Raw genomic sequence first — 26966 nt, 5'->3', positions numbered from 1 at the left:
AAGCACAGAGAGGTTAAAAAGAAACATTAGAAGAAAATGAATGAACATGTTCATGAAAACTACTATTCTGAAAGAAAATGTAAATGTGGCCAGGAAGAAGAAAAGTAGAGCCTTTTTGTCAAACTTTTATTTTGAAAAAATTGCATTCTTAATATCCGGGGGTCATGGACACATTCTTGACAGTGCCAGTTTGGAAAAAAAGCCTTTACAGTAAGAGGGAGGGTGGGTGACTTCCTTATGACAGTGGTGGATCTTGACCCTCGGCACTGTGACGATGAAGAGTTGTAGCCATTGTGCTGCCGTCTGCGTGGCTGCTTCCCTCTTCTTCTGTGAGCAGGAAGCAGGTAGTTATGGTTACGACCTCCTTCCTCATCTGGGGCTAAAGGACTGTCGCCTGTGTGGCCGGTGGCGGCTAATGTTCCCCCTTAAGTGTAACCTCTAATTGTGTTTCCTGTCTTCCTGGCTTTCTTTAGCGGCACATTTAACACTAAGCTTTCTAGGAGGGGCTTGACCCCTTGCCTCCACCTTGACCCCTGCTGGGGGAAATGTTTGTCAGAGGCAAAACACGGATCGTTTTAATTGCTTCAAGTGGATTAAAGGGGTCCAGATACAGCGCCAAAGGTTCACAAACACACTTGTAGCACAGAAGATTTGTTGTAAATATGAGTTTAGTGAGATGTAAAATGCTTTTAACACAACTGAGAGCACAAATGAATCAAAGTACAATGTTGGTGAAAGCCATGCAGCTTATCTGTGAGGCTGATTCATAACAACCAGAGTCTGGTTTAAATCCAGATGAGTTCTTTCTTTGCATGCTCTCCTTGTGCATGTGTGGGTTTTCTCCACCCACTCCAGCTTCCTCCCACAGTCCAAAAACATGTTATATAGGTTGACTGATGACTAAGTTGTTCCTTAGGTGGGAATGTGAGTGTGTGGTTGTTTGTCTCTGTCTGGCGCTGTGACAGACTGGAATATTGTCCAAGGTGTATCCCACCTTCCCCAACAGTAGTTTGGATAGGCTCCAGCAACTCATGACCCTTGATGTATGGATATCTGATTTATCTCTGTGTGTTTGGCCCTATTTTCTGACTTTTCGATCCCTTCGATGCTGCGATTGCACCAATTTTTCCAGTTTTGGTGAGCCTGTGTGAATTGTTGCCTTAGTTTCCTGTTCTTAGCTGACAGGGTGAGGTCTGCAGCTGCTGTAGCCCATCTGCCTCAAGGTTGGACATCTTGTGCATACAGAGGTGGTTGGAACTAGTGGTTATTTAAGATAATGTTGTCTTTCTATCAGCTGGAACCAGTCTGGCTCTTTTCCTCTGACCTCTGGCATCAACAAAGCATTTAAGGAGCTGTTGGACAGGTGTGCCTAATAAATGTCAGATAAGTAAAAAATACTTCCTTGTTTTTATGGCTGCACTGAATCAACCAAACAAATGAATCAACAAAAACATCCAAAGCTAGGATAACTGGGGAATTTTGCTACTATTTGCTAGATGAGAAATAGCAACCTTTTTGCAATTTATGTATTTTATCAGATGCAATATTATTTTAATTAAATGAAAAATAAATGTATGCTCTATGTTACTGAACTGCTTGTCTCAAACATAAATGTGAAACACACTTTACCTTTGTGTGACAACAGGACCCCTTTGCTTTAATTTGAGCTCTTTTTGTCATAATCTGTTTTAAGGTTTAGTGTATATTTTGACACAGTCACTTCAGGTTCAAGTTGTTAATAATCCATAGCTTTCCTAATTTAAACTAATCTTTCTCTATGTGTTTAAGTGTCTGCTATTCAGTTTCTTTTCAGGTCCTCTGCTTTGTCACACTTTTTAATTTTTCCTTTGTTTTACAGTTTGATCATGTTTACGTTTATTTATTTAGCATTCATTACTCCGACGACGTGTTTCTTTTTATCCATAAAAAGATTCCTGGTCAGTAAAAGCTTTATGTGCAAATCCAGCTGCATGCAGTCATAAATGCTTTTAGTTAAGATGCAGAAGCATAAAGACTGGTGGACAGAAACTAAAAATCCATTAAATTATTCATCTGCAAAACACCTAAGTGATAAATTAAATTAAATAAATTAAACTCGGGAGACTTAAATATTAATGTTTAGAGTAGATTATCTGAACAGGACAAACTAAAACTACAATCAAACAGCTGTGGGGAACACCAACTGATCTAAACTTAAAAGGTAAATTCTGATTGCAAAAATGAAACAAAAATAAAATCATAAAATTTAATGGGAAAGTTGTTTTTTTTTAAAGAAAGGCATAGAAGAAAATGCACTTACCACAGCAAAAAGACTCAAAAATAGAACCGATGACAATAGGAATATTACAATGATGTAGTACTATTACAATATGTAAAGAAAACATTTTGACAAGGTTTTATCTCCTGAATCCCACCAATGAAAAATCTAGATAGTCTTTTCTTTGAGTTTTTAAAAACAAATTAAATGTGGGCAACATTGATCAGACTTGTTTTTTTGTAATATTTCAGCATTAGTCTGTCAAAATAATTGTTCCTCTTTTTCAAACTGAATCCCATAAATGTCTAACTGAAAGCTCTTCACCATTTTCTATGCTTCAATATTCTGTCATTTATCTTAATCAAGTGTTCGAAGAGTAAAAACTAAATATATGCATGTTGCAAGAAGACATTTGGGACTGTTTTTTATTTTTCTATTTTGACCATGACGGAAACAGTATGTAAAAACCATGTGTGTGCAGCTTCCCAGCGTTTTAACCTCCACCATTCACACCTGAACAGTGCAGTAGCCTCATCGTGTCTGTTCACTGCTTCCATCTAGTGTGCAAGATGGGGTTTTAGGATTGAAGAAGCTTTCTGAATGTGGTGGACTGAGCACTATTAACAAAAATGATATCAAAAATATCTGAAGCTTTAATTTTAAAAAACATCTAGATGCTTAAAGTAACAACAATATCTGAAGCTTTAAATTTAACAGAGGAGGACAACTTTACCAACTGAACATACTGACAAACAAACTTACCTTAACTAATCTCACAAATTGGAAACACAAGGGAACTTATTTATTGGCTGTTCAGACCAACTAGATACAGAAGGGGGAACGGAAAAAGACCCAGACAAGCTACAAAATACAGCAAATTAATGTACATCTTATGGTAAATTAACATTAATTAACAAAAGAATTAAGCTAATGAACATCAAATAGAAACTAAAGTAGAAACACATAAAGAGTTTCTTTTCCCCCGGTCGATGGTTCAGTCCAATTAGCTGCCTGCTGAATATAAGGCTTCTGCTGACTGGCAGGCTTTCTTGTGCCAGAGCCTAACTTGGTTATTCCAGCAGCAGCAACAACAACAATGGTCCCCTCAACACTGTTAACTCAAGAAAACACAACATTAAATTAATAGAAATACAGTGAAATAATGCTTAAAATATGTGTTATATCTGGTATATTCAAACCAAACAAAAGTGTGTTTTTGAATGTGTTATATTTGAAAAGAAAAACAGCTAAAGGTGTGTGCACCATGTAAAGTGAGACATGACATGTAGGGTGTGGTGCAAGAGGTTACTGCCTCGATGGGGTGAAAGCGTGGGATGCTATCACACTGAAATTACTAAGATTGTGTTGTTTAGGGACTAACTTAAGTTGTAAAACTTTCAACAGCAACATGGAAAAAAGTTCAATTAGATCAGTATGGTACTACATGCAAACATCCAGCAGCCTGAACACATGTAGAACAATATATCAAATGATTAAATAAAAAAATGAAACAAATGCTAATTCTACTAATACATGCATGTAAATACATGTGAGTAGATATCAATAAAAGCCTTTATTTTTTTTATATTCAAAATTTTTCAAGTTGTCAGACATCACATTTTTCCAAAAGTTCAAATAAATACAAACATGTAAGTTAAAAAAATGAAATACAGTTTTTAATATTCTAATTCAATTTTATCTAGTCTTTAATTTAATCATTTTTATACACTTCACACAAATGTAGCAAAGATTTAATTAAAAGGCTATAGTTAGTTAGCCCTGTTTAATGTAAGGAATTGTTAATTTCAGAGTCATTTTCTGTGTTTTAAAATTAACCATGAAAGCATTTCCATGTTTACATTTATTTAGAAATGTCTATCTATTTTTTTCTTCTATGCAGTTACTCCTCCAGTTACTTCTCATGTTTTACAACCACAGGCTTTTTATCAAAGAGCAGATTCCAACTAAAATTGTCATTTTGTCATGGCGCTAAGGATGAAGAGCACATTTGCTAGGAATATTAAAATAGCAGCAGGATGTTGGATATACTTTAACAAAGAGGGGGGGGGGGGACTGAATTGGAGGATTTTGAAAATAGACAAATGTTAGTCGTTTTAATAAGCTTTTTGGGTTTTTGCAAAAAGAGGAAAGTCAAGTTAGTGAGGATTGTGCCCTTTAGTTTGGTATTTTAGTTCTTCTCCTAGTTCCTGTTTCCAGGTTTTGTGTTTGTCCACTTCCTCAGTTACCTGTTCATAATCGTCCACAGCCGTCTTTGTTTAGTTCATTATCCTCAATGTTTTCACGGTTTTAGTTTATCCTGGTAAGATCATTTGTTTTGTCCCCCTTGTTGTTTTCTTAGTTCATCTGTGTTTAAGTTCATTTATTAATTTAGTTTCTCCCACAAACCTCTCCTGCATCTCAGTTCCTAAACCACAAGCTATGACCAATTCTATGCCAAACAGATATATCATTTAATTAAAATCATAGAAATATGTACTTCTCACGAATAAGCTGGAAAAGAAAAATATCAATCTATTTTAAACTCTATTTCATAGAGAGGTCAGTAGCACATCAACGCAAAACTTCACTCCAAAAATGTTAATGAATTATATAATATTTAAAATAGCATTACCGTAATTAAATTAATTCAAATTATCCTTATGAATTATAGGAGCTCTGTAGTCTGTCCACCCTATGCAGCTAATTGATTTTTTGGTATTTTTGAAATGTTTTTATGGCATTTCTCTGATGATGCAGAACATAGACGAAGAAAATTAAGCAAAAAATTGCATTTCTGAGTATTTCTTCATTGAAATTGTTGAAAATCAGAAGAATATGGGATCCCCCATCTTCTGTAAGAATATGCCCTCTTGCACTTAGCTGATGAAGGAGAACGTATGGGCTCCTGGGTTTAAGACACAGAGAAACAGAGTGACACTCTTAATGTGTTATAAAGGACGCTACAGTACCGTTTATTGCAGTGACGTGCGATGAGGTTGATGGCTGGTGAGGCACTGAATCCTCTGGAGTCAGATTTACAATGAAAGAACTAAATATTTCACCTTCATCCAACAGCAGCTAACAGCTTATAAAATACACACAAGAAAGTATTTGTTCAACAGAGAATATTTCTTATCGACATGGATAGAACACTCTTCTGCTGTATAAAGTATGTACTATAAACAAATTAAAGTATACAGATGTGTTCAGCACACATTTGACCCTCAGTAACTATTCCTGGTATTTTTCCAACTTCAATTTCTGGTGCTTTAGTCAGTTATCAAATGTTGTCTGTGGACATGATCATAAAAATAAAATTAATGTTTTTACTCACTTTTTTTCCACTTACTCCCATTTAATTAAAAAAAACAAACATTGAAAAACACGTTTTTGCCTTACTTTTTGAGTCCATGCGCCAATCCTTCTCCACAAAAAGCTCAATGATCGGTTTCAAAGTCTTCCTTATTTTCCTTTAGTTTATATGAGTTTCTCCCTCTCAATGGAGAAAGACGTCCTTAGTCTGTTTCTACGGCAGCAGTGTAGCTACAAAGCAGTTTGTCAGCTCACGTCTGCCCCCTGCTGGTGAGGCATGCCTCACCTGAAGCCTTTTCTGCGGGCCTACAGCAGTGTTTTCAGCGCACGTCTCTGTTAACATTGAGCGCTGCCGTCAGACATGAGGCACAGCACTTAAGAGCCTCACTCGGAGATTCGGCTCCATCTGGGATCACGCAACACTCAAATTCTGCGATTTTAACCTCAGAAACTGTGGAAAATGTGTTGAGTTGACTGAAAATGTATATTTAACACAGATCAGTGGAAAATTATATTTACTTAATTTACCTTTTTCTATTTTATCACGATTATGACAGGTGAGGCTCTGCCTCACTTGCCTCACCTGACCGTTCGTCACTGGTTTATTGCCCCAAGTAAATAATAAAAAAATACTCTTTATGTTGAGCAATAATCTGATGTTCTTTAATAAATGTTTTACAAAGCATCGGAAATGTTCCAGAAGGGTTTTTGCTGAGTAAGGGTGGGTAATGGATATTCTTCAGCCGTGGGTGGGGGGTGGTTCTCCATATTTGCAGATTTGCAGGTGTCTCTGGTCCCTAACCCCTGCAGATAAGGGGGAAGTACTAAATCAGGTAGTGACAGTCTAGTGTCAACACCATAGGCTAAATGCCCATTCCAGATTGTGCGTTTAGCACAGTTTTGAAAGGTTCACATGCCTGGTGTGAATGTACCATTAGATGGTATGCCATTCCATTTAAGACTTTTTCAGTAACACCTATTTGGTGTCTTGATCAGAGATGCAAGAAAATATGACAAACATGCAGGAGGTGCAACAAAGATGCGTCCCAGGCAGCATGGAAAAGCTGAAAGTAGCCCATGCCCCCCCCCCCCCCCCGAGCCCCTAAAATAACCAAGTGCGCCCCTGTTCATGACAAAGTCATGCTAAACTGTTTTACTGCTTCTCAGCAAACTCTTTACAGTGGAGCTGTTGTGTGAGGAGCAGCACGTGCGTCTACCTGAATCACACGTGCAGGTTTGTTTACAGACCTGCAGCGCGCGCGTGTTCCTCCTTCGTGTGGTGTCGTCACGCAGTCACGACTGGTGCGCGTAGATGCGTGGAGATGCCATGATCGCGCCTGAACCTCCCCCCGCTCCTCCCAGCCTCCTCACTCCGTCGGGATTCCTCCTCCACCCGCGCGGCCATGCAGTCACGGAAGATCGGTCTTCCTCCCTCACCTGGTGCGTTCTAGCACCGCCATGCAGGCGGCGGGCATCTCCGCGGGCGCTGCCGACGACGCTGCAGACGGCAGCAGCAGCAGCAGCAGCGCGCACGGCGGGGAGAGGATAGAAGGGACGCAGGACGGCACCAAGCAGCAGCAGCTGCTGCAGCATCCGCAGAAGCAGACATCTTCAGGGGTGCTCGGTGAGTCTAATCTGAATTCTGTCTAATATCTAAAATGAAAAAAAAAACCACACAAATGATCTGGAGGATGGAAGGATGGAGATTACAGGCCACAGTGTGGCAGGCTGGAGGACGTCAGTGATTACACTGAAGGCGATCATTTGGGATTTGAAATGTTCTGTGGCATCCAGTGTGTGTGTGCAGTCAGGACAGGCCAGCTGTTATGGTCCACAGGTGCCTGCAGGACACCCGAGGGGGTGTCCTCAGCTTCATAAATCATTCAAAAACATGTGGAGGCACTGATTATTGTTTCAAAGCTTTAAGGGGGGAAAAAACCTGGCTGCTAAACAGGACAGAATACCAAAAATGATTAGGAAATAGCTTCTACAAAATATCACAAGTGTCATTATCAGGTTTATGTGGACACCCGGACTCCTCAAGTGATTCTTAGACTTATTAAAACAAAAAGGTGATTACCACCTTGTGTCAACTTTCCCAGGTAGAGGAAATTAACATGACCAATGTTCAAATTGTTGGTAATTAATTGAATTCAAAGGGACACCAGACACACGTCACTTCCAAATTCTAGTCCCTGTTTGGTCAAAGTTGAACTGGTTTAACTTTCAACGCGTGTTCAATGGCCATGCGTTTTGGTTGTAGAGCCCTAAAATGGTTGCAGACATCTGAATAGCTAAACATGAGATTTTTTTAACGTGGTAGCCCAAAATGCACATTACATGTGTTTACATAGACTTTTCACTGGCAGTGGCCGATTGCATGTGCGATGTGAATGTAGCTTTACAGTCATAGTCCCATCCCAGCACACACGCTGATGGCGGCCCCGCTGCTGAACACTGGTGCCAACCTCTTTAACCACCAGGAGCAATGTGGGGTTCCCTTTCTTACCCAAAGACACTTTGACACATGGACGGGCAGGTTGGGAACTGAACCTGTGATATTCTATTCAAGTGTCAACCGCTCCATCTCTGCACCTCGGCTCCCCCAAAAAAAGATTAGCATAATTTTAACAATAAAACAAAATAATAATGTCAAATAAAAGACATTTGTAGTTTGGAAATAAAAATCCAGAAAACAAAAATAGCAATGGATCAATGTTTCTTAGGGTTTCATTCTCACACTTGGCAAACTTTATAAAGCCAGATTGTCTATTTTCTTGTTCAATTTCTCCAGTGTCAGTGACACTGATTATACACCCCAAACAGTAGGTGGCAGAGGCATTATTTTTTTCGGTTTACCACCCACTATTTAACGGAAGGAGAAATTCCAATTCATAAAAAAATAGTCTGTTTCACATATAGCTAAAAAAATATAAATGTACTGCTAGATGGATCTTGTAGAGCACATTAATGTTTATTTTAATTTAATTTCTGGGCAGTTTACAGGAGACACAGAGTGTTGAATAACAGACCTGCTTTAATAAACTGGTCCTGGCATATTTAGTGAATCCGCCAGATTTATATTAGTGGACCATGCTCTAAAAATCCTCACTGGCTTTGACACATTGTTAGAAAATGGAAAGTTCTGATCTCACTTTAGTCATTGTTGTAGTTATTAAAAAAAACAAAAAAAAATGTTTTTTCTCCACCAGATCTCTGATTCTATCTTGATTCCTTGTTAGATTTATGATAGGTTTTGCTTTGAACTGAATATTTTAATATGCAACAAACTTTGTTTTAATGTGTTTTCCTGTAAGTGTCACTTAAACCAGGAGCAGTTGAATGCTGAAAAGTAAAGCAGGGAAAACGGCAGGGCTAACAAAGTGACTCTAGGACTGTTAGCAGAACTCAGATCTGCTGCTTTGCTGTCTGTCGTTTTTAAAATTTTTTGGTCGGACTTGACAGAGCAGTTTCTTGGTGACTGTGCGTCTGCTTGTTTGCATATCTTTCTGTTTGCAGGTCATATTTGCTCAGTCATACGAGCACTGCAAGCAGAGCTTTTCACGCTGCCTGATCAGTCATCATTTTGTTTGAAGTCCCACTCTAACTGAATTTTTCATCTATTTCAAAATCGTTCCCAGGGTCTTTTAATTACGAATATGCCGTTTTTAGCCAAAACTTTGTTTGTTTGTTTTTTAAGACATATTTTTTCCAGAGCAGCAGGGGCTCATAAAAAAATTTGCCTCAAAGTTGAGGGCGGGACATTTCAGTTCAATTCAATAGTATTTACAACAATAGTCATCTCAATGGGCTTCATGCCGATAATTGTGCAATAAACTAAACTAAACTAAACTAAACTAAACTAAACTAAACTAAACTAAACTAAACTAAACTAAACTAAACTAAACTAAACTAAACTAAACTAAACTAAACTAAACTAAACTAAACTAAACAGACTACACTGAACTGGGCAACCCTGCCCTTATACTCTGCCCTTAAAATATGATGAGCAACATTGGAGCTATCCAACCGTACAGTTTTTAGCCAGATTCCAGCACAGAAGCATGAATCTTCTTGTCTGTGAGTGGATGAATCAGAATGGACGGGAGAAGGTAGACATTGGCCCGTCCATTTCACTTGCTACGTCAAAAATTTGAGCTTTTTCAAACAGTGCGTTCTTTTATCAGACAGAAAGAATTAAGTTTATTTCAAGCAATTAACAGTAACTAATCAAACTTAGGATAATTAGACATATTAATAAATATTGCTTTTATTAAAATTTATTAAATTATTTTTATCTGTTCCGATTTGAATAAAGAAATACTCAGAAACAGAGTTTTAATCTTAAACTCCTTTATGTCAGTATATGTCCTCCATCATGAGAAAAATGTTACCAGAATGCGTCAAAAACACAATTTTCATAGGAATGGGTCTTTAAGTGAGAAATCTAAAACTAGACTTTTAATGTGATAAATTAACACCATTGTGGAGTGTTGCTATGAAGAGGCAGTTAATCTTTAGTTGTGATCAAAATCATCATGATGAGTAAATATCACCATCTGTGCTTTGCTGTTTGACAAAGACACACACACTGTTTATTCTGTAGTCTTGTTTCTTTGTCTATGCTTCCTCTCTCGTCTGCAGATAAACTGTTTGGGAAACGGCTTCTGCTGGCACGCCACTACATCATGTCTCGCAAGTCCTGGTTAAAGATGGTTCCCACTGAAAACTGTGACATCCTCATGACTTTTCCTGGTACTGTTTCCTTCATGCTTATTCGAGTTAAAGCCCCATTCCCATTATCTTTATTTCTTTTGTAAAATTGTTCCCAGTGGTCTCTTCATTATGATTATGCCATTTTTGCCAAAATAAAAAACACCTTGTGTCGACATATGGCTGCAGAAATTCATTGGAAACATTCAGAAATGCAATTTTAAGATTAACTTTCTTTATAGATGTCTCCCATTATGTTAAAAACACCAAAATCAGAGAAAGACTTTTCTGCTGAGGGGACTGCACATTAAACATATCTTTGTTTGCTAGCCAGGTGCTTATTCGTCAAACCACTTCATAAAATGGCATCTGGCGATGTTACCTGTTAACCTGTTTTTAGAACTGTGCAAACCATGTGGACAAGGAGCGTTTATTTAAATAAATGAAACAAATTTAGAGAATAGAAACCCTTCCCGGAGTTATCACCATTTTTTTTACAAACTTTTTTTTCACAGACCATGCAGAACCTTTTCAAAAGATAAATAGATATGGAAAAGATGTTTGATCGTTTGGCACAAGACCAAATATGGCCGAACTCTTGTGGCCATTGCGTGACAATTTCTTTTATTTTTACAATGAAACACTGGTAAATTCAATCACTGTCATCTGCAGATGTCCAATAAAGGTCAGTCCTGCTAAAAGGAAGCCATTATTGACCATGGTCTGTGCGTTTTGTGTGCCCAGACTAATAAAATGAACAGTTTTAAGGCGGGAAGCTTTTTCATGCTCAGATAAGTCAAAATTTTGACACTTGTTGATAATTACAGAACTAAAAAAGATGGAGACATTTTTGGTGTTACGGGAGTGCAAAATGCCATCGATGCTTTAGTTGTTTTGTCTTGTTGCTTCTCTTAGAAACCATAGATGACCACACTCTGCTGTGGCTTCTGAATCAGGTGCGTGTTGGAATCCCACAAGTCAGCATCCAGGTTCGGCAGCTGGGACACACCCAGGCACAAGCCTTCTTCATCACAACTACATTTGAGAAGTAAGGCACTTTATTTTTTGTACAATTTCGTTTTGCTTTTATTTAACTTTTCATTTCAGATACAAATGTAATCTCCATCCATCCATTTTCTTAACCCTCTATCTCCCTTTTCGGAGTCACGGGGCTACCAGAGTCTAACCTGGCTACTGTTGGGTGAAGGTGGGGTACGCCCTGGACATAGCCACACATTCGCACAACCATGCACACTCACAGTCGCACTTAGGGACAATTGAGAGTAATCAGTTAATCTATGAAGCCCCTTTTTGGACTGTTGGAGGAACCCATGCATGATGAGAACATGCAACTCCACACAGAAAGCTCCCAGCAGGCAAATTCAACCTAAAACTACAGAACTTTACTTTTATTTTAACTTTTGCTTCAAACTACAATGATTTTTATGGCGTTTCATTGCTGCCATAAAGTGAAAGGGCGTAAAGACAACTGAGCAGGCGTATTCAGGAACTGAGAGAGCGACCCTTACAACTGCGCAGGCGCAATTCTGACCGAACGACCCCGCATTTTACAACTGCAGGCCTGCAATCCTAACTGAGCTGTGATCTTGCGTGGTCAATTCTCCTTTGCGCCCTCACCAGGATTTACGCTCAGTGTTAAGGGGGTGTTCTTGTCACTTGGGGGGCGTTATTCAGGGGTGTTTTTGTCACTTGGGGGCAGTAACTGTTCTGGTTGATCTGATTGGCGGGACTTTCATTTTTCAGAGCGGGGGGGGCAACTCTTGAGCTGCCTGCGGCTCTCTGCCTTTTATCATATTTTCTATATACAGTACTTTCACAACCATAAGGCGAACAGAAAAGTCTTACATTTTCTCCAAAATGTACGGAGCGATCCTAACGTGTTTCTGGTTGATATGATTGGCTGAAATTTGAAAGTCCCCCCCCCCCCCCCCCCCCCCCCCACTGCCTCGCCAAATTACACATGAAAATTTTGGCCAATCAGATCGACCAGAATGGTTACTGCCCCCAAGTGACAAACACACCCCTGTTCACTTTATGGCAGAGATGAAACGCCATAGATTTCTTTTGCAATATTTTACAACTTATACAGTCCCTTTTAGAAAGGAAGTTCTATTTATTCCAACATTCAAATGCACCTTTAAAGAAGCTCATTCAAATCTCACATCTGAATAGCCATGTTTGTTTCGTTTGTTTCGCTTATTTCTGTCAAATACAACACTCAATTCTTATTCCGTACAGTTTTGAGTCAGATACCAGCTTAGACAAGGAGAACAAAGACGTACACGGATCTATTTGTCCACAAGTGGATGCTATAGAATGGAGGAGCAAGGAGCTTGTGGCATGCTCAGCATATTTTTTACTTCACTAAAAAGCTCTTTATCAAACATATTTTTTCCATCTGCTCCTGATTCACAACAATTTGAAGAATGAAATACTCAGAAATGCAATTCTAAGCAATTTTTTTTATATAAATATCCTCCACCATCAGAAATACAAGAACATGTTAAAATCTGTTGGAATCTGTTTAACCCTTGTGCTATCCTACGGCGTCGAGATGACCATCGACGTGTTCTCCCTACCATGACAAAGGTGGTTAAAGGTGAAGAGCATGTGATGTAAGCCATGGAAACCAGTGAAGATCACAAATCATTGAAGAAAAAAGTTCAGCGCACTGTTTTGTGGAGTCTAAATGACCTCACTCCCAATGTCAAAGTGCCTATGATTGCACAAGGGTTAGAGGTTTACCTTACCAGTCCTAGGCACTGAGTTCAATTGTGAACCCACGCTTTGGACAGACACTGGTTGGTATGACCATGCTGTTGGCTTGCCCTTTCCTCTCTCTGACAGCCTGCTGCGAGGAGCTGAGCAGATGGGAATGCACAAGGCCGTTAAAGCTCAGTTTGGTGGAGGGATGCAGCGCTTTTCCTGCGAGGAGGACAACATCTATGAAAACATAGAAAGCGAGCTCTGCTTTTTCACCTCACAGGTCAGAACTTTGAGCTTTCTGTTGCTTGAGGACATTTTGGGAACTGTACTCTATAAACGCGATTTTCTTCTTTTTTTTCTGGCGATGCGTCTGAGTTTAGGAGCGTCAGAGTATCATTAAGTATTGGTTGGACAACCTGCGAGCCAAACATGGGGAGGTGCTTCACAACATCCACTTCCTTGAGGGGCAGCCTATCAGTATGCTGTCGTTCATTCAGCGTAGAAGTCATAAGCTGCAAAGGTGTGAATGTCTGATGCTGTATCTTCTGCAGTTCCAGAGCTGGTGGCTCGTGGAGTGATTCAACAGATGTTTCCCCTGCATGAGCAGAGGATACTCAACCACCTGATGACATCCTGGGTTCAGGCTGTATGTGAGAAGCAGCCCCTTGGTAGGAAATGTGGATCTACAAAGGAGATACAAAAGAGGGTTACAAGATCTATTAAAATTCCTCTTTTGCAGATGATATTTGTGACTACTTCGGGGTGAAGATTGGCATGTATTTTGCCTGGTTGGGTTTTTACACAAACTCCATGCTTTATCCTGCTGTCATTGGCTTTCTGCTCTGGATACTAGCAGAGGCCGACCAGGTATCAGAAACCTTTGATTCCCTTCTATAAAGTGGTTATATGTTTGACTCTGAAGCTATGATTGTCTGGTGTTTTTTTGTTTGCACAGACCAGTCAGGATGTCTGCTGTGTTGTTTTTGCCCTCTTCAATGTGGTGTGGGCAACTTTGTTCCTGGAGAGGTGGAAGAGGCGGGAGGCTGAGTTGGCTTTCAGGTGGGGCACTCTGGACACTCCTGCAGAGTCCCTGGAGGAGCCCAGACCTCAGTTTAGGGTGAGTTGCCATGTTTAAGATCAATTAACGATCGGCAGGCAGTACCCAGGAGTGTACACTTGTCAGGTGTTCCCACCGGGTTAAAATAAATATTTCTATGGTCCCCATCCATTTTCCAAACCCGCTTAATCCCTTTTGGGGTCATAGGATTGCTGGAGCCTATCCCGGCTACTGTTGGGTGAAGGCACCCAGGACAGGTCAGCAGTCCATTGCAAGGTCATTCCAAAATAATATTTGGGGTTTTCTATCTTTGTGGTTCCAAACCATCGCGACAATTCCTTATGAAACAGGAGATCACTTTTTACTGCAAGATGCTGCTGAAGGCGACAAGAGCCCTGGTGTGGTCTTTGGTTCCTCCCCAATCAAAAGGTGCACAAGTGTAACACAGTTAAATGCTGCAATGCCATAATGCAAAATAGCTGGTAATGAATGCCATACAATAGAGAGACGAGATTGTTTCAGAAAATTTCAGTTTTTTAGAAATTTTTATATAACTAAAAAGAAGTTTTTAAAAAAAGAGAAGTAATTCTATCTTGACTTAAACTCATCATGAATCTTTTTGACTGAAAATTTGCATTAAAAGGAGAAAAAAAAAGATTTAACATAAACATAAAACAAAAACATAAAAGTAAATGCCCCTTTAGATAACTGTAATATATTTAAAGTAGGGATCTTCAGCATGGGTGAAGCTTTGGATACTCTAATCCGGAGGGGGGGCTCATTCCATTGGTTGCGATCGACCAGTCGATCGTGAAGGATGTGACCGTGGAACACGGGCCATCAAAGCTAAAAAAAAAATCAAAAAGTAAAAATATGTTTTCAAAAAAAAATCAGTCAGCAAATTATCACCCACGTCGTGAATTACGTCACTTAACTGACGTGCAGAACTGCCAAACGAATATCCTCTAAATTCTGGTTGCATAATAAAAAGCCATATCTGTTCTGATTATGTACTACTACTAAAAGAAATATTACTACACATGACAAAGCTATCTCCTCACGGAGATTTAGTTTTACAGTTATAACTACAAAAAAAATTAAAATGCCCCTCTCACCCTCCGCGGGTGGTTTCTCCTCCAAGCTCAGGTCCTCTACCAGAGGCCTGGGAGCTTGAGGGTCCTGCGCAGTATCTTAGCTGTTCCTAGCACTGCGCTTTTCTGGACTGAGAGGTCTGAGGTCTTTCCAGGTATCTGTTGTAGCCACTCCTCCAGCTTGGGGGTTACTGCCACGAGTGCTCCAATTACCACAGGCACCACTGTCACCTTCACTTTCCTTTTTTGTCCAGTTCTTCTCTGAGTCCATGGTATTTCTCCAGTTTCTCATGTTCCTTCTTCCTGATGTTCCCATCGCTTGGTACTGCCACATCCACCACAACGGCTTTCCTCTGTTCTTTATCCACCACTACAATGTCTGGTTGGTTTGCCATTACCATCCAGTCTGGATCTGGAAGTCCCACAGGATCTTTGCCCTCTCATTCTCTACCACCTTTGGAGGTGTTTCCCATAATCAGTTCATATTCTGCACACATGTTTCTGTATATTATTCCAGCCACTTGATTGTGGCGCTCCATGTATGCTTTCCCTGCCAGCATCTTACATCCTGCAGTCATGTGCTGGATTGTTTCAGGCGCCTCTACACAGCCTACACCTTGGGTCTTGTCTGGTGTGGTAGATCTGAGCCTGTATTGCTCTGGTGCTCAGGGCTTGTTCCTGAGCTTCCAGGATGAGTGTTTCAGTGCTGTCCTGTAGGCCAGCCCTTTCTATCCATTGGTAGGACTTCTTCATATCAGCCAGTTCAGTTATGGTCCGGTGGTACATCCCATGCAGGGGTTTGTCCTCGCATGAGGATCTGTCCTCCAGCACTGCATCCTCTGCTCTCCATTGCCTGAGACATTCATTCACACAGTCAGTTGGGCCCTTGAGTTTTATGTATTCATGCATCTTGGATGTTTTCATCCTGGATAGTGGCTTCCATGCTCACTAGTAATCAGCCTCCTTCCATGCAGCTAGAATACAGTCTCAGGGTGCTGGATTTGGGATGGAATACCACATGTATGCTAAGGAGCTTTCGTGTCTTAACATCTGTGGTCTGTATTTCATTTCCTTTGGCCATCATATAATTTCTGTCAGGTATCATGTAACTGGTAGTTCGTAACTGTTTATTCCTCGAGTTGTGGGTTCGAGCCCCATGTGTGGCAGATTTTTTTCTTTACTCTTTTGTCCTTTGTGAAAAGTTAAATTTAGCAATATTAAAAACGAAGTCAAAAAGATAAAAATATTACAATTATTTCAAATTAAATCAATCACCATACTCGCGTACTGAAAAAAAAATACCGCTGCTCTGATTCTTCTTGCAGAGCTTTAGTTTTGTTTTTTAATTCAGAAAGGTTTATTTGCCGTAATTGTATCCCCCTGAGTGCAACTGCAAAAAAGAAAAACAAAAAAACGAAAAATTTATAAATCGTTTTACGGTGTGGACTGGGTTTGTATTTTTAGTTAAGAATTTTCGTAATGTTTCTTTGTTAACGTCGGATTCAACAGTATATAGATGCAATGCTGACTACTATAAACAGTGTGCGTCTATTCGAAAACTTGCGATGTAACGCTTAAACGAAAACTCAAGACAGAAAAGTAATACAAACTCGAAAAGACACCAACAAAAAGAAAAGAGAAAACATATGATGAAGTTGTTTTAGTTGTATATCAGCCCGGCTAGCTCAGTCGGTAGAGCATGAGACTCTTAATCTCAGGGTCGTGGGTTCGAGCCCCACGTTGGGCGCTACTTTCTTTTGCACCTCTCCTGGGGGTTACGAGTGCGAAATTGGGCGGAACTTTTTTTCCTCTCCGTCAAAAGTGAAATGTAGTTTCAGGAAAAACTTCCCCAAATACAGTTCTTTTTCCTGAAATCTACCAATGTGGGCCAAATTAAAGACTACCATTGTGTTTATTGATGAATTTTGAATCTGTAAAAATCAACAAAAATATAGACAGGTTTATAAAATGATTTCAAGCATTGTAACCCTGGATAGAATATATGCAGTTATATTCTAATTAAGAATAAGTAGTTAATTAGGGATAATTAGTTTATTAGGAAATTAGGAAAGCAGGAATTGGCAATTCCAATCCACCTATTGTCCAACTTGTTTTTCCTTTTTCTTGTCTTTGCAGGGAGTAAAGCGCTGCAGTCCCATCACCGGCTGTGAGGAGTTTTACTATCCTCCCTGGAAGAGAGCTGTGTTCAGGTGGTTGGTCAGCCTGCCTGTCTGCGTCCTCTGTCTTTGTTTCGTCTTCCTTGCTATGCTCCTCTGTCTGGAACTGCAGGTATGTCTGTTAGTAAAAATGTGGATATCATGCAGTGGAAATGAGCACTTTTATCCAAAAAGAAGCAACTTTTTATTATTTGAGCAGGTTTAATTGAAAGTACAGTTTTGGATTCCCTCCAATCACAGCTTGTTGCAACAAATTAGCAAGTTTGTCTGAAAAAAAGGTGTTTTTTACTTTAAATGTGGTCAAGTTTGAGAGAAGATGTGAAGGATGGGGGTCAGGCGCAGAAGGGTGGAACATCCCATGCAGAAGGGATAATCAGCTTTCAATATTTCAGTAATTTCCTCCAATTGCATGAATAATTTTTGAAATTGACAAACCCAAAAAGTGATTTTAGTACAGCTCCTAACCCATCTCTAAAAGGTTTTCAGACAGCAGGGTGCAATTTACTTCAGCTTAACTATACCTCCTGTAATTTAAAATTCCATAGTAGGTCTTAAAAATGACACAGTGACTTTTAAAAATGAAGCACGATTCTTGCAGGAAGTGGTGATGGAGATTCCAGAGCTGCCTGGTATTACAAGGTTCATCCCTAAGATACTTCTGGCTGTTACCGTAACCATCTGTGATGAAGTGTACAAGAAAATTGCTTACTGGCTCAATAATATGGGTAAGAAATCTATAACTGAATCCTTGAAATACTCAAACTGATGTTTTATTCACTCTAGAGCAGGGATGTCCACGCTTTTTTGGTATGTGAGCTACTTTTAGAAGACATTGTCCAAAAGATCGACCTATATACAGTATATATATCTTCTCTGTGAGAGATTTGTGGTCATGATGGGCTTTTATTTTCTTTTTTGTGCAGAGAACTACAGGCTTCAGAGTGCCTACGAGAACAATCTTATCATCAAGATGGTCTTTGTGAGTCACGTTCTCCGTCTTGGTGTTGGATTTTCCTTCAGCGTGACAAAGTCTTTGAGCTCCTGCCATGTCCTGTGGTTGTTTTACAGTTTGAGTTCATCAATTCTTACCTTAGCCTTTTCTACATTGGATTCTACCTCAAGGATATGGAACGGCTAAAGGAGGTATTTTACAAAACAACAGAGGTGTAGCGATACATATGAACAGCAATTCGATCCATATCATCATTTGTGGTTGACGAAAAGATTCATAGTCAATGTTGGTTTATTTTAAGCGATCCAATTCACTCACCTAAAATTGATCCAGGGCATCTTTATGTTGCATTATGGTTTCCCCAGTTTGCTGCAAAGTGAACCCACCAGAAAACTAAAAACAGATAAGTGCAGGACTCTTCCACATAGGAAACTGAAACAGTATTTTGAGAACATCTACAAGTCTATTCATATAAAATAAAACTGTAAAAGGCAGACGTTAAAATGGAAAATGGACAAGGAGACAGATACTTACCCTTCTTGCCACAACAGCTGTGCCTGAACTATATCCTCTACCAATCTAAAATGCACCCATTGACACGAAGACAGCAGAGGAAAAGAGGGTTACCTGCAAGCTGCACCCAAGGGTTAGCAGTAAAGCGATCTGCTCCTGAAACTCAAAAAAAAAAACTAAAGTACAAAACAAAAAAACAAAAACACCACATTTGTGGTCACGCCAAAGCCCACACAAAGTCTGTCTGGATCAACTGGTGCTTCATCTGACCCAGAAGTCCAAATGTCATGCCCAATTCAACCAGCACAGCTACTGACACCAATCTGATGTGGGGACACTGAGTTTCGGCGGTGTCCGGTGCGCCAGGGAGCCAAGAGGGGAGATCCGAATAGATGGCTCTTTATCCAACCCCGTCATGCCACTCCGGCGTGCAGTCAGCTGAATCCACAACAGGAGCCACACTCATCCCCTCGGAGTCTCTGCAGTGGCGATGCCCCAACAGTGGTGCACCGAGAAATCAGTGAAACGGGGCGAAACAGTGAAGCAACAAAACAGAAGACAACCAACCAAAGTCACATGAGCAGCAAACAAAAAACAAAAAAAACGCCTGTGGTCCGGGTTATTGTTAGGGCAAAAACGCAGCCAAACATCGTCCAATGCTGCACACCTGCTGCACATTAAACCCTGGAGGCAGTAGATCTTAGGCTGATCTTAGTTTTGACAGAGGGGGAAGGGCTTTTACCAGCCCTCTGCAGGTAAAGAAGCTGGTTCACACAGATGATATTAATGAAGTGGCCCTCTGCCTGCCACATTTACACTGGTATGAGAACGCTTGGGCACCCCTGATAAATTTTCAAGATTTTTCTTCATTAATCATTGGTTGTTCAGATCATCATTTATTCATCTTCTTCCGTTTATCCCTTTCAGAGATAAACAGAGCCTATCCTGGCTGTTTATGAGCGAAGGCAGGGGACACCCTGGACAGTTTGCCAGGCTGTTGCAGGGCTGCAACCACTCACCCATTCACAATCACATTCACACTTAAGGCCTGTTCACACCGGGACGAATTTCGCCGGCGATTTTCGCCGACGTTTAACGCCTAGTGACTAAACAAAGGGCACCAATGAGAGTGTGCACACCGACGCGAAAAAACGCCACGCGTCAAAGCGTCAAAAAAAACAAACGCCTCGGGTTCGGTTCTTTTTTTCGACGCGTTGCGTCGAAATCTATTCAACCAATGAGAATGCCGCTTTTGCACACGTGTCTGGAGCTTCTGAAGTTGCAGTAAAACACAACTTGGGGGCGCTCAAACACAAAACTGCCTTGCTGAGCACACATACCAGCGAAGAAGATAGACGCCAAGTAGCGTCTACACAGCCGCGAAGCAATAATGACGGACATTCTAAAATATCCCCGAACCAATCACCAGTTGGAGCTACTGGTGCTTGAAATATTCATGTTTTCTTTGTATTATTCTGACAAGCGCGTAAATACTTACTCTCTTCTTCTGAGCGAAAAGCGACTTTAAGAAGCGTAAAGTTGCGCAGCGCCACCTTGTGTACAGGAGTATTTCTGTTTTACATTAAGCGCCATCTAATGTCAGGGAATGAAATTGCATGTTCGCTTGGCTCATCGTCAGCAAAAATCGCCTGGGTGTGAACACAAAAAACGTGGCGAAAAACGCTGGCGAATAACGCCTGGCGAATATTCGTCCCGGTGTGCACGGGCCTTAAGGGATAATTTAGATTAACCAATTAACTTATGAAGCATGTTTTTGGACGGTGGGAGGAAGCGTTCTCATACCACTGGACAACCAAAATGTCATTTTACACAATTTTATAATGGTATAAATCTATTTGATTACCAAATTGCCTCAGACGGATCAAACTGGTTTGATCGTAGGAATATAAATGGAGTCATCGAATAATCTTTACACCCCTACAAATTGATGTCATTTGATTCAACCAACACACTTTTAAAAGAACGAAGAAAGAAATGGGGGGATGTAGAATTTGGGGGTTTGTTTTAACCATCTGGAATTTGGGTTTCTCTCGTTGCAAATGAAAACTTGTTGAAAAGCATTTTATAAAGTAATGTCTCTAAATCTATCTGTATCCTCTCCTCACAGATGCTAGCTACTTTACTGATTTTCCGCCAGTTCCTCCAGAACATCAAAGAAGTCCTCCAGCCGTATCTCTATGAGCAAAACAAGCTGGGGGTTTTCACGCCGAAGGTGCTGTGGGAACTGCTCCAGGCCATCATGCTCAAGTATGGCCGTCTGGCTTTGGGGAAGGCCCAAGCATCAATGACGTCCTACTCCTTTTTGGGGACCAGACTCTCTGTCAACGCCGCCGCCAACGGCAACCCAGAGCTGAGGAGAAGAGGAGACCTGAAAGCAGGTTTTAGGCTGACGGAGGAGGAGTGGGACATGAGCGATAGTGCCATGAAGCACAGGAAGGTCAGCTTCACGGAGAAGGTGCACTACCAGGATGTGACCGCCACAGCACGACCAGCTGATGAGAGCTCCCTGGAGGACAGTCCCACGATGGTAGATGAAGGGATGGATCCGTCCAGCATCTTTGACAGCTGTGATGAGGACAGTGATTGTGAACTGTTGGCTCATGTAGGTTCTGATCGTTTCTTTAGATCCTGCTGTTAAACATATTTTCCCACGTTTAAAAAAACACTACCAACAGAGTTTGAGATGTCTCAGTTTTTACCACAGGAGAGCAGAGATAATCCCAGCAGACCCCCTCCCAAAGAAACTGACTCAGTCTGTCACAGAAGGAGGAACAGTGAGGCGAAAGATGACAAGAAGTCATGGATTGATCCACCAGAAGAACCTAAGAAAGTGGGCCTGACCCAGGCGGAGATTGAGAGCTGCATGCAAACATATGAGGTATTGCTCCTCCTTGATTTATCTAACCCTGCTTTACGAAGAACATGAGTCTAGTTTCATGATGTCTGACCCGAACAGGGAACCCTTCAGGACTACCAGGAGATGTTCATTCAGTTCGGCTATGTGATCCTCTTCTCCTCTGCGTTCCCCCTGGCAGCCATGTGCGCCCTCATCAACAACATCGTGGAGATCCGCAGCGACGGCCTGAAGCTCTGCACCGGCCTGCAGAGGCCGTTTGGACAGAGGGTGGAAAACATTGGGCAGTGGCAGGTGGGTGCCTTTTTTGCCAAACGCCCTTTCGGGCCAGCACGATATTTAGTTATCCTCCCCTTGTCTGTTGTCCCTCTTCCCTGTCGACCAGACTGCAATGGAAGCCATGGGCCTGATAGCAATCATTGTAAACTGCTATCTGATTGGTCAGTGCGGTCAGCTTCAGCGTCTTTTCCCCTGGTTGAGCCCTGAAATGACCATCGTTTCCATCGTCTTACTTGAGGTACACTAACGTTCAAGCTTCCCATTTTGTATGATCCAATCAAGTCGTTCGTTTGTGTGCATGAATGATATCTAGGATCTTTTATCAAACGAGTTTAATGTGGACTACAATGTAGAGTTTTGTGCTTTGTAATGTGAGTGTTGAGTTTGTCCCTCTGTGGTCGATGGTTTTCAGCACTTTGCAATCCTGCTAAAGTACATCATCCATGTTGCCATCCCTGATATCCCTGGCTGGGTAGCAGACGAGATGGCCAAGCTAGAGTACCGACGAAGGGAAGCTTTCAAGGTATAACTGGTTCATAGCTTGAAAGACCTTCTGCCAACGCGAGGCATGTGGTTGGCTGATTTTTGTGTAGTCACGTTGCTGCTCTTTGTGTCCTCAGCCAACATTTAAGGGACATACTGTTGTTTTTAATGGTCTGCTACAACATCCTGTTATGGTAAGGTTTTGCTGCTGTGTAAATAAAAAAAATAGAACGATTTTAACAAGAATGGAAACAAAAGTTGTAAAAACCCACATTTAAAGACTTACTCCGATAAAAACTGTGTTTTTAACATGTTTTTTTGGGTAGTTTGCTTACGGTGGACGTAATGTTTAAAGAAAATTAGCTAAAAATTGCATTTCTGAGTATTTCTTTATTCAAATTTTTGTGAAACAGGAATATATAAAAACATAACGTTTTAAAAATATCCTATTTGTGACGCAGAAAATACACTGGGCGGGCCACAAGCTCCCTGCTCCACGTCATTCTGATGCATCCACTTTCAGACAAACAGACGCATGGACGCTCCACACCTATGGTCCCGCATCCACAACTCAGCAGTGAATTTCTAATGAACTCCTGCTGATCTGCAAAAAACTATATCTTAGAAAACGAGACAGATTTTTGTCATTTTGGCTAAAAACGGCATATTCATAATTAAAAGACAACTTTTATAATAGATGAAAAAATGATCAGAGTGGGTCTTTAATGGTCTTTATGAAGCCAAAAATGTTTTTAAAGCAAAAAATTTTAAGTCCAACTGGATGCTGTATGTTTTCCTTGTGCTATCCTAGGCACTTTAACATTGCGAGTTGGGTCATCTAGACCCACTAGACAGTGCTCTGAACCTTTTTTCTTCAATGATTTGTGATCCTCACTGGTGTCCATGGATTACATGAAATCTTTCCACCTTTATCCTCCTTTCTCATGGTAGGGAGAACACGTCAATGTAAGGGTGGGGTCATATAAGATAGCACAAGGGTTAAAATCAAGCAGTATCCATGATTATCTGATCATTTCGGACAGACATGAATAACAAACATATATTTAAGGAGTCAATTTAGGTTTAAACCTAAATTACTGTAGGTGAAAGTAGTAAAAAGATATTTAATATAATTGCCTTTTTTGTTTTAGAAGGCTCAAAATCTTACTTTTGCATTTGTGCTAGTATTTGATTTTCTTTTTAAAACCAAGTCAACTTTCCTAAATCAACTCTTTTGTCTTGGAAGTTTTTGCAAGGCTCTTGTTTAGAAAAGTTAAATAATTTTATCAAAATTTATAAAACAGGAAATTTCACAGGAAGTCTTTGTGGGTTTTTTCTGTTCTTGAAGCTCTGAGTTTATTAGGTTTTACTGCAGCTCTAAACAGAAAACCGGGATTTCTAGCAGGATATTTAAGATTTTAACCAAGACAAGAACTTTTGACTCAGGTTTTTCACAAGTCGCATTACATATAATGATAAATTGGACACCAGTGGAACTGTTTTCATAAAATACTTTGAAGTACTTTGAAGAACACAACGGAATATTTGTAAGGCTGTGCTGTAATGACTCCATCGTCATTAGTATCATTAAAAAATTAAAGTCGAAAAAGGAAAAGTGTTGATTCACTGAAATCTGTACAAAAGAAAAATTCAAACAACCACTAAAAGTAAAAATGAGAATCATAACGTTAACATGTCACTATCCAATCTCCAAAGATTATTCGTGATTTTTAAAGTTCCAGATTGTCCAAAGAGGCCAAAATGGACTTTAAGGTGTAAAATTGGCTTAAAGAAAGGACACATTAAAGTGGGTAAAGTTCCTTGACATTCTCAGTACACGTGATTGGGTGAGAGAAACAACCGCCTATGAATGGATGAAGAGGAGGAAACCTCAACAGGTTAGTTTGGGGTCTGAGCGGACAGAAAACAAACCCGAATCTATCATCAGACAAAAGACCAGATCACCCCTGAAAAAGAGATCCTGATCTCAATGGGTCCTTATCAGTTTAAGTACAGGTAAAATATTCGAAAGAGTGAAAAAAAACTTGAGGGAAAATGGGGTTTCTAAGATTCTAAATAGGTTTTGGTAATTTATTTGCTTTTACACAGCAGCAAAAAGTTTTTTTTTTATAAATGTTTATCTCTCTTGTTACTGTGAGTTTGAGCTGCTCAGACTTGAATTTTGAGCTTTCTTCCTTTTTAAATAGTTTTCTGGTCTTCTGGTCTTTCTCCCCTGTGCTTTTCTGCATTCTGGTTTTAAATGTGTCTCCCTTCAGAAGCATGAGCTGCAGGCCCAGCAGCACTTCCAACAGCAGCTCAGACGCCGGCGGGAAGAAGAGGAGCTCCATCGTCAAGCTGAGCTGCAGGCTGAAGCCCGTCAGGACGGCGGATTCCACAAAGCAGACGCCCACCAGCACCACCATGACAAAGCGGGGAGCAAACCGGGGGACAAGCCCAAGAGACCCAGCTCTCTTCTAGGAAACAACAATGTAATGAAGCTGAAGCAGATCATCCCTCTGCAGGGGAAGTTCTCCTGCGGTGCCTCCCGATCGCCGGCCCAGTCTCCAACCGGAGGTGAAGCAAAGCTCCCCGGATTTCTGAAGTTCCTGAAATCTCCGGAGGGGAAAAAGGAGCCGGCAACAGCTTGTGGAACAACTCCGGCATCCACGGCGACGCCCGCAGTTCCTGCAAGCAGCCAGGAGAGGTCACAGTCCCCCAACAGGACATTCAGCCCTGGAAAACTGTTCAGCTTTAGCAAATCAGAGGGCTCTGTGGTGTGTGCAAATGGGACACAGCAACCAACCCAGGCATCTAACCCTCAACCCAACACAACACCAGATGAACTTCCCTCCAACGATTCCGACAAAGATTCAGAAAATGCAAAAACTTCCTAAAAAAGGATCAAACGGAATAGAATGAACTGATGCAACTTTGTTCTCGCCAAAACTAGCACCTAACTTCCATGTAAAGACAAGGGCACCAATGGGGCTTTGGGAAACACGCGGTTTGTAATGCTACATGGCCACCTGGTTGAAACAAACAGCTCCACCTGTCTTCTACACTTTGTCACGGGTTTCCGGCGTTCCTCTTGTTGATGTTAGTGTTGAATGCATGTCCTCTTGAGCATGCACACGTCCTACTGAGCTTGCAGTCTTCTAGAGCCACTGTCTCCTCCTGCAATAGGTCCGAAATATTCACTGTGACCCTGGAAAAAGATTCTATTTTTCCTAAATTTGGTTTTTTTATTCATTATTTTACTAGTGTTTGTCACTCTAGAGAATACTAATAAATCTCACTTGAACTGTATAAAAATATATATATATATGCACCGGTATGCACAAGATGAGTAAACATGCTACATGAGACACCAAACTGCTCGCTTTCTTAGTCTTCTGGATGTATCATGTCAAATAAAGTCCAACTTAGCTCATTTCCTTTGGGAATCCTCAAAGCAGTTTACTCTTTGAAAAAATAAATAAATAGTGAAAAAGAAGGAACACCCTGATGTTTATGAGGTTTTACCACCAAAAATAAAAACTAAAAAATCTCATTTATAGTTTCTGAAATTAGTAAATCTGAGATAAACAAAAACCACCTGGAGACAAAATGCAGAAGCAGTGCTTTCAACAATCGCTCAACAGCGAAGAAAACAGATTGATCAAGTTTGCTGCTAAATTATTCTGCAAAACAGAGGATTTCTGAGTCGACTGAGGGGCTCTCTCAAATGATCAACCCTCCACCACCGTGCTTCCCAGTGGAAACGCTGATATTGTGTTTGGTCTCATCTGATTTGGTTTTACTGTCTTAATAAAAGGTTTGCCCACTTTAGCTGTGCTGCTCTGTTCTGTTCAGACCAAGGAGGCCTTTTCCTAATAAGTTCAGACCAGGGGTCAGAAACCTGCAGGACGGCTCTTTTACCCCTCCACCGTGGCTCTCTAGAGAAAGAAAAATGAAAAGGTTTTCATTTTCAAAAGTAACGAAATTAAAGAAAACGAACTCAGACTTTATTCAACTCATTCTAAAACACTTGTCCGTATCCCAACTAAACATTCAAACAGGTTTTTGTGCACCATGTACCACAGAAAATAAGTATAGGGTCACTAAGTACAACTAGAATTAGGGCAGATTTTCTATATTTTTTAATGAATTTAAGGATTTTTAGTGTGTCTTATGGTTTATAAAAAAAACAGTAAGGGTCCCTTAGTTCAGCTTGTTTGATTTCCACATTTCTGGCTGAGATGCACCACAAACCGTAAAATAATTTGTTTTAAATCACTGCTAACATCTAAGGGTCTTTAGATGATCCTATGTGACAGAACAAATATTATTAACATTCTACTTTTTCAAAAGGTTTTACAAAAACCTTTATTGTCAATCTATAAACAATAAATTTCACTGCAGGCAGAAGTAACAAACAAATCTGTCACTCATTTCCTGTATAATCTAAAATGTTACTGTCCCAAAACAAACTGTAGAAGAAGTAAATAAATAAATTAATAATGGATTTAGCAGATTTAAAATGGAAAAAAA

The 26966-nt window shown here is 40.4% G+C and overlaps 1 protein-coding gene and 1 non-coding gene across 5 annotated transcripts; both read left to right on the top strand.

Annotated features, from left to right (window-relative positions):
* The first annotated feature begins 6895 nt into the window (after positions 1-6895).
* Positions 6896-26264, top strand: LOC101163031 (anoctamin-8). 4 transcript variants are annotated; one of them, XM_004078947.4, is made up of 18 exons: positions 6896-7193; positions 10214-10324; positions 11198-11330; positions 13151-13289; positions 13390-13486; positions 13561-13677; positions 13749-13876; positions 13965-14126; positions 17294-17446; positions 17933-18059; positions 18258-18313; positions 18403-18477; positions 20928-21422; positions 21525-21698; positions 21777-21968; positions 22060-22191; positions 22366-22476; positions 24713-26264. In XM_004078947.4, the coding sequence occupies exons 1-18, from the start codon at positions 7028-7030 to the stop codon at positions 25328-25330; spliced, it is 3186 nt and encodes a 1061-aa protein (XP_004078995.2). In that variant the 5' UTR covers positions 6896-7027; the 3' UTR covers positions 25331-26264. The 4 variants fall into 4 exon arrangements, with proteins under 4 accessions (XP_004078995.2, XP_011484690.2, XP_020566516.2 ...); XM_011486388.3 differs by having other exon boundaries at positions 21513-21698; XM_020710857.2 differs by lacking the exon at positions 22366-22476 and having other exon boundaries at positions 21513-21698.
* Positions 16832-16904, top strand: trnak-cuu. The gene has a single exon. It is a non-coding gene; the product is annotated as a tRNA-Lys (tRNA).
* Positions 26265-26966: the final 702 nt, after the last annotated feature.

The sequence above is a fragment of the Oryzias latipes genome, chromosome 17 (assembly GCF_002234675.1).
Source record: "Oryzias latipes chromosome 17, ASM223467v1".
In the NCBI taxonomy this organism is placed as follows: domain Eukaryota; kingdom Metazoa; phylum Chordata; class Actinopteri; order Beloniformes; family Adrianichthyidae; genus Oryzias; species Oryzias latipes.
Note: the sequence above shows the minus strand (reverse complement) of the source record. Positions and strands in the feature narration are given on the sequence as shown.

Coding starts and splice junctions, on each gene's coding strand:
- LOC101163031 (XM_011486388.3), top strand. CDS start 7,028: ATGCAGGCGGCGGGCATCTCCGCGGGCGCTGCCGACGACGCTGCAGAC. Junction 14,127..17,293: donor AGCCCAGACCTCAGTTTAGG/GTGAGTTGCCAT, acceptor TTGTCTTTGCAG/GGAGTAAAGCGCTGCAGTCC. Junction 18,478..20,927: donor ATATGGAACGGCTAAAGGAG/GTATTTTACAAA, acceptor CTCTCCTCACAG/ATGCTAGCTACTTTACTGAT.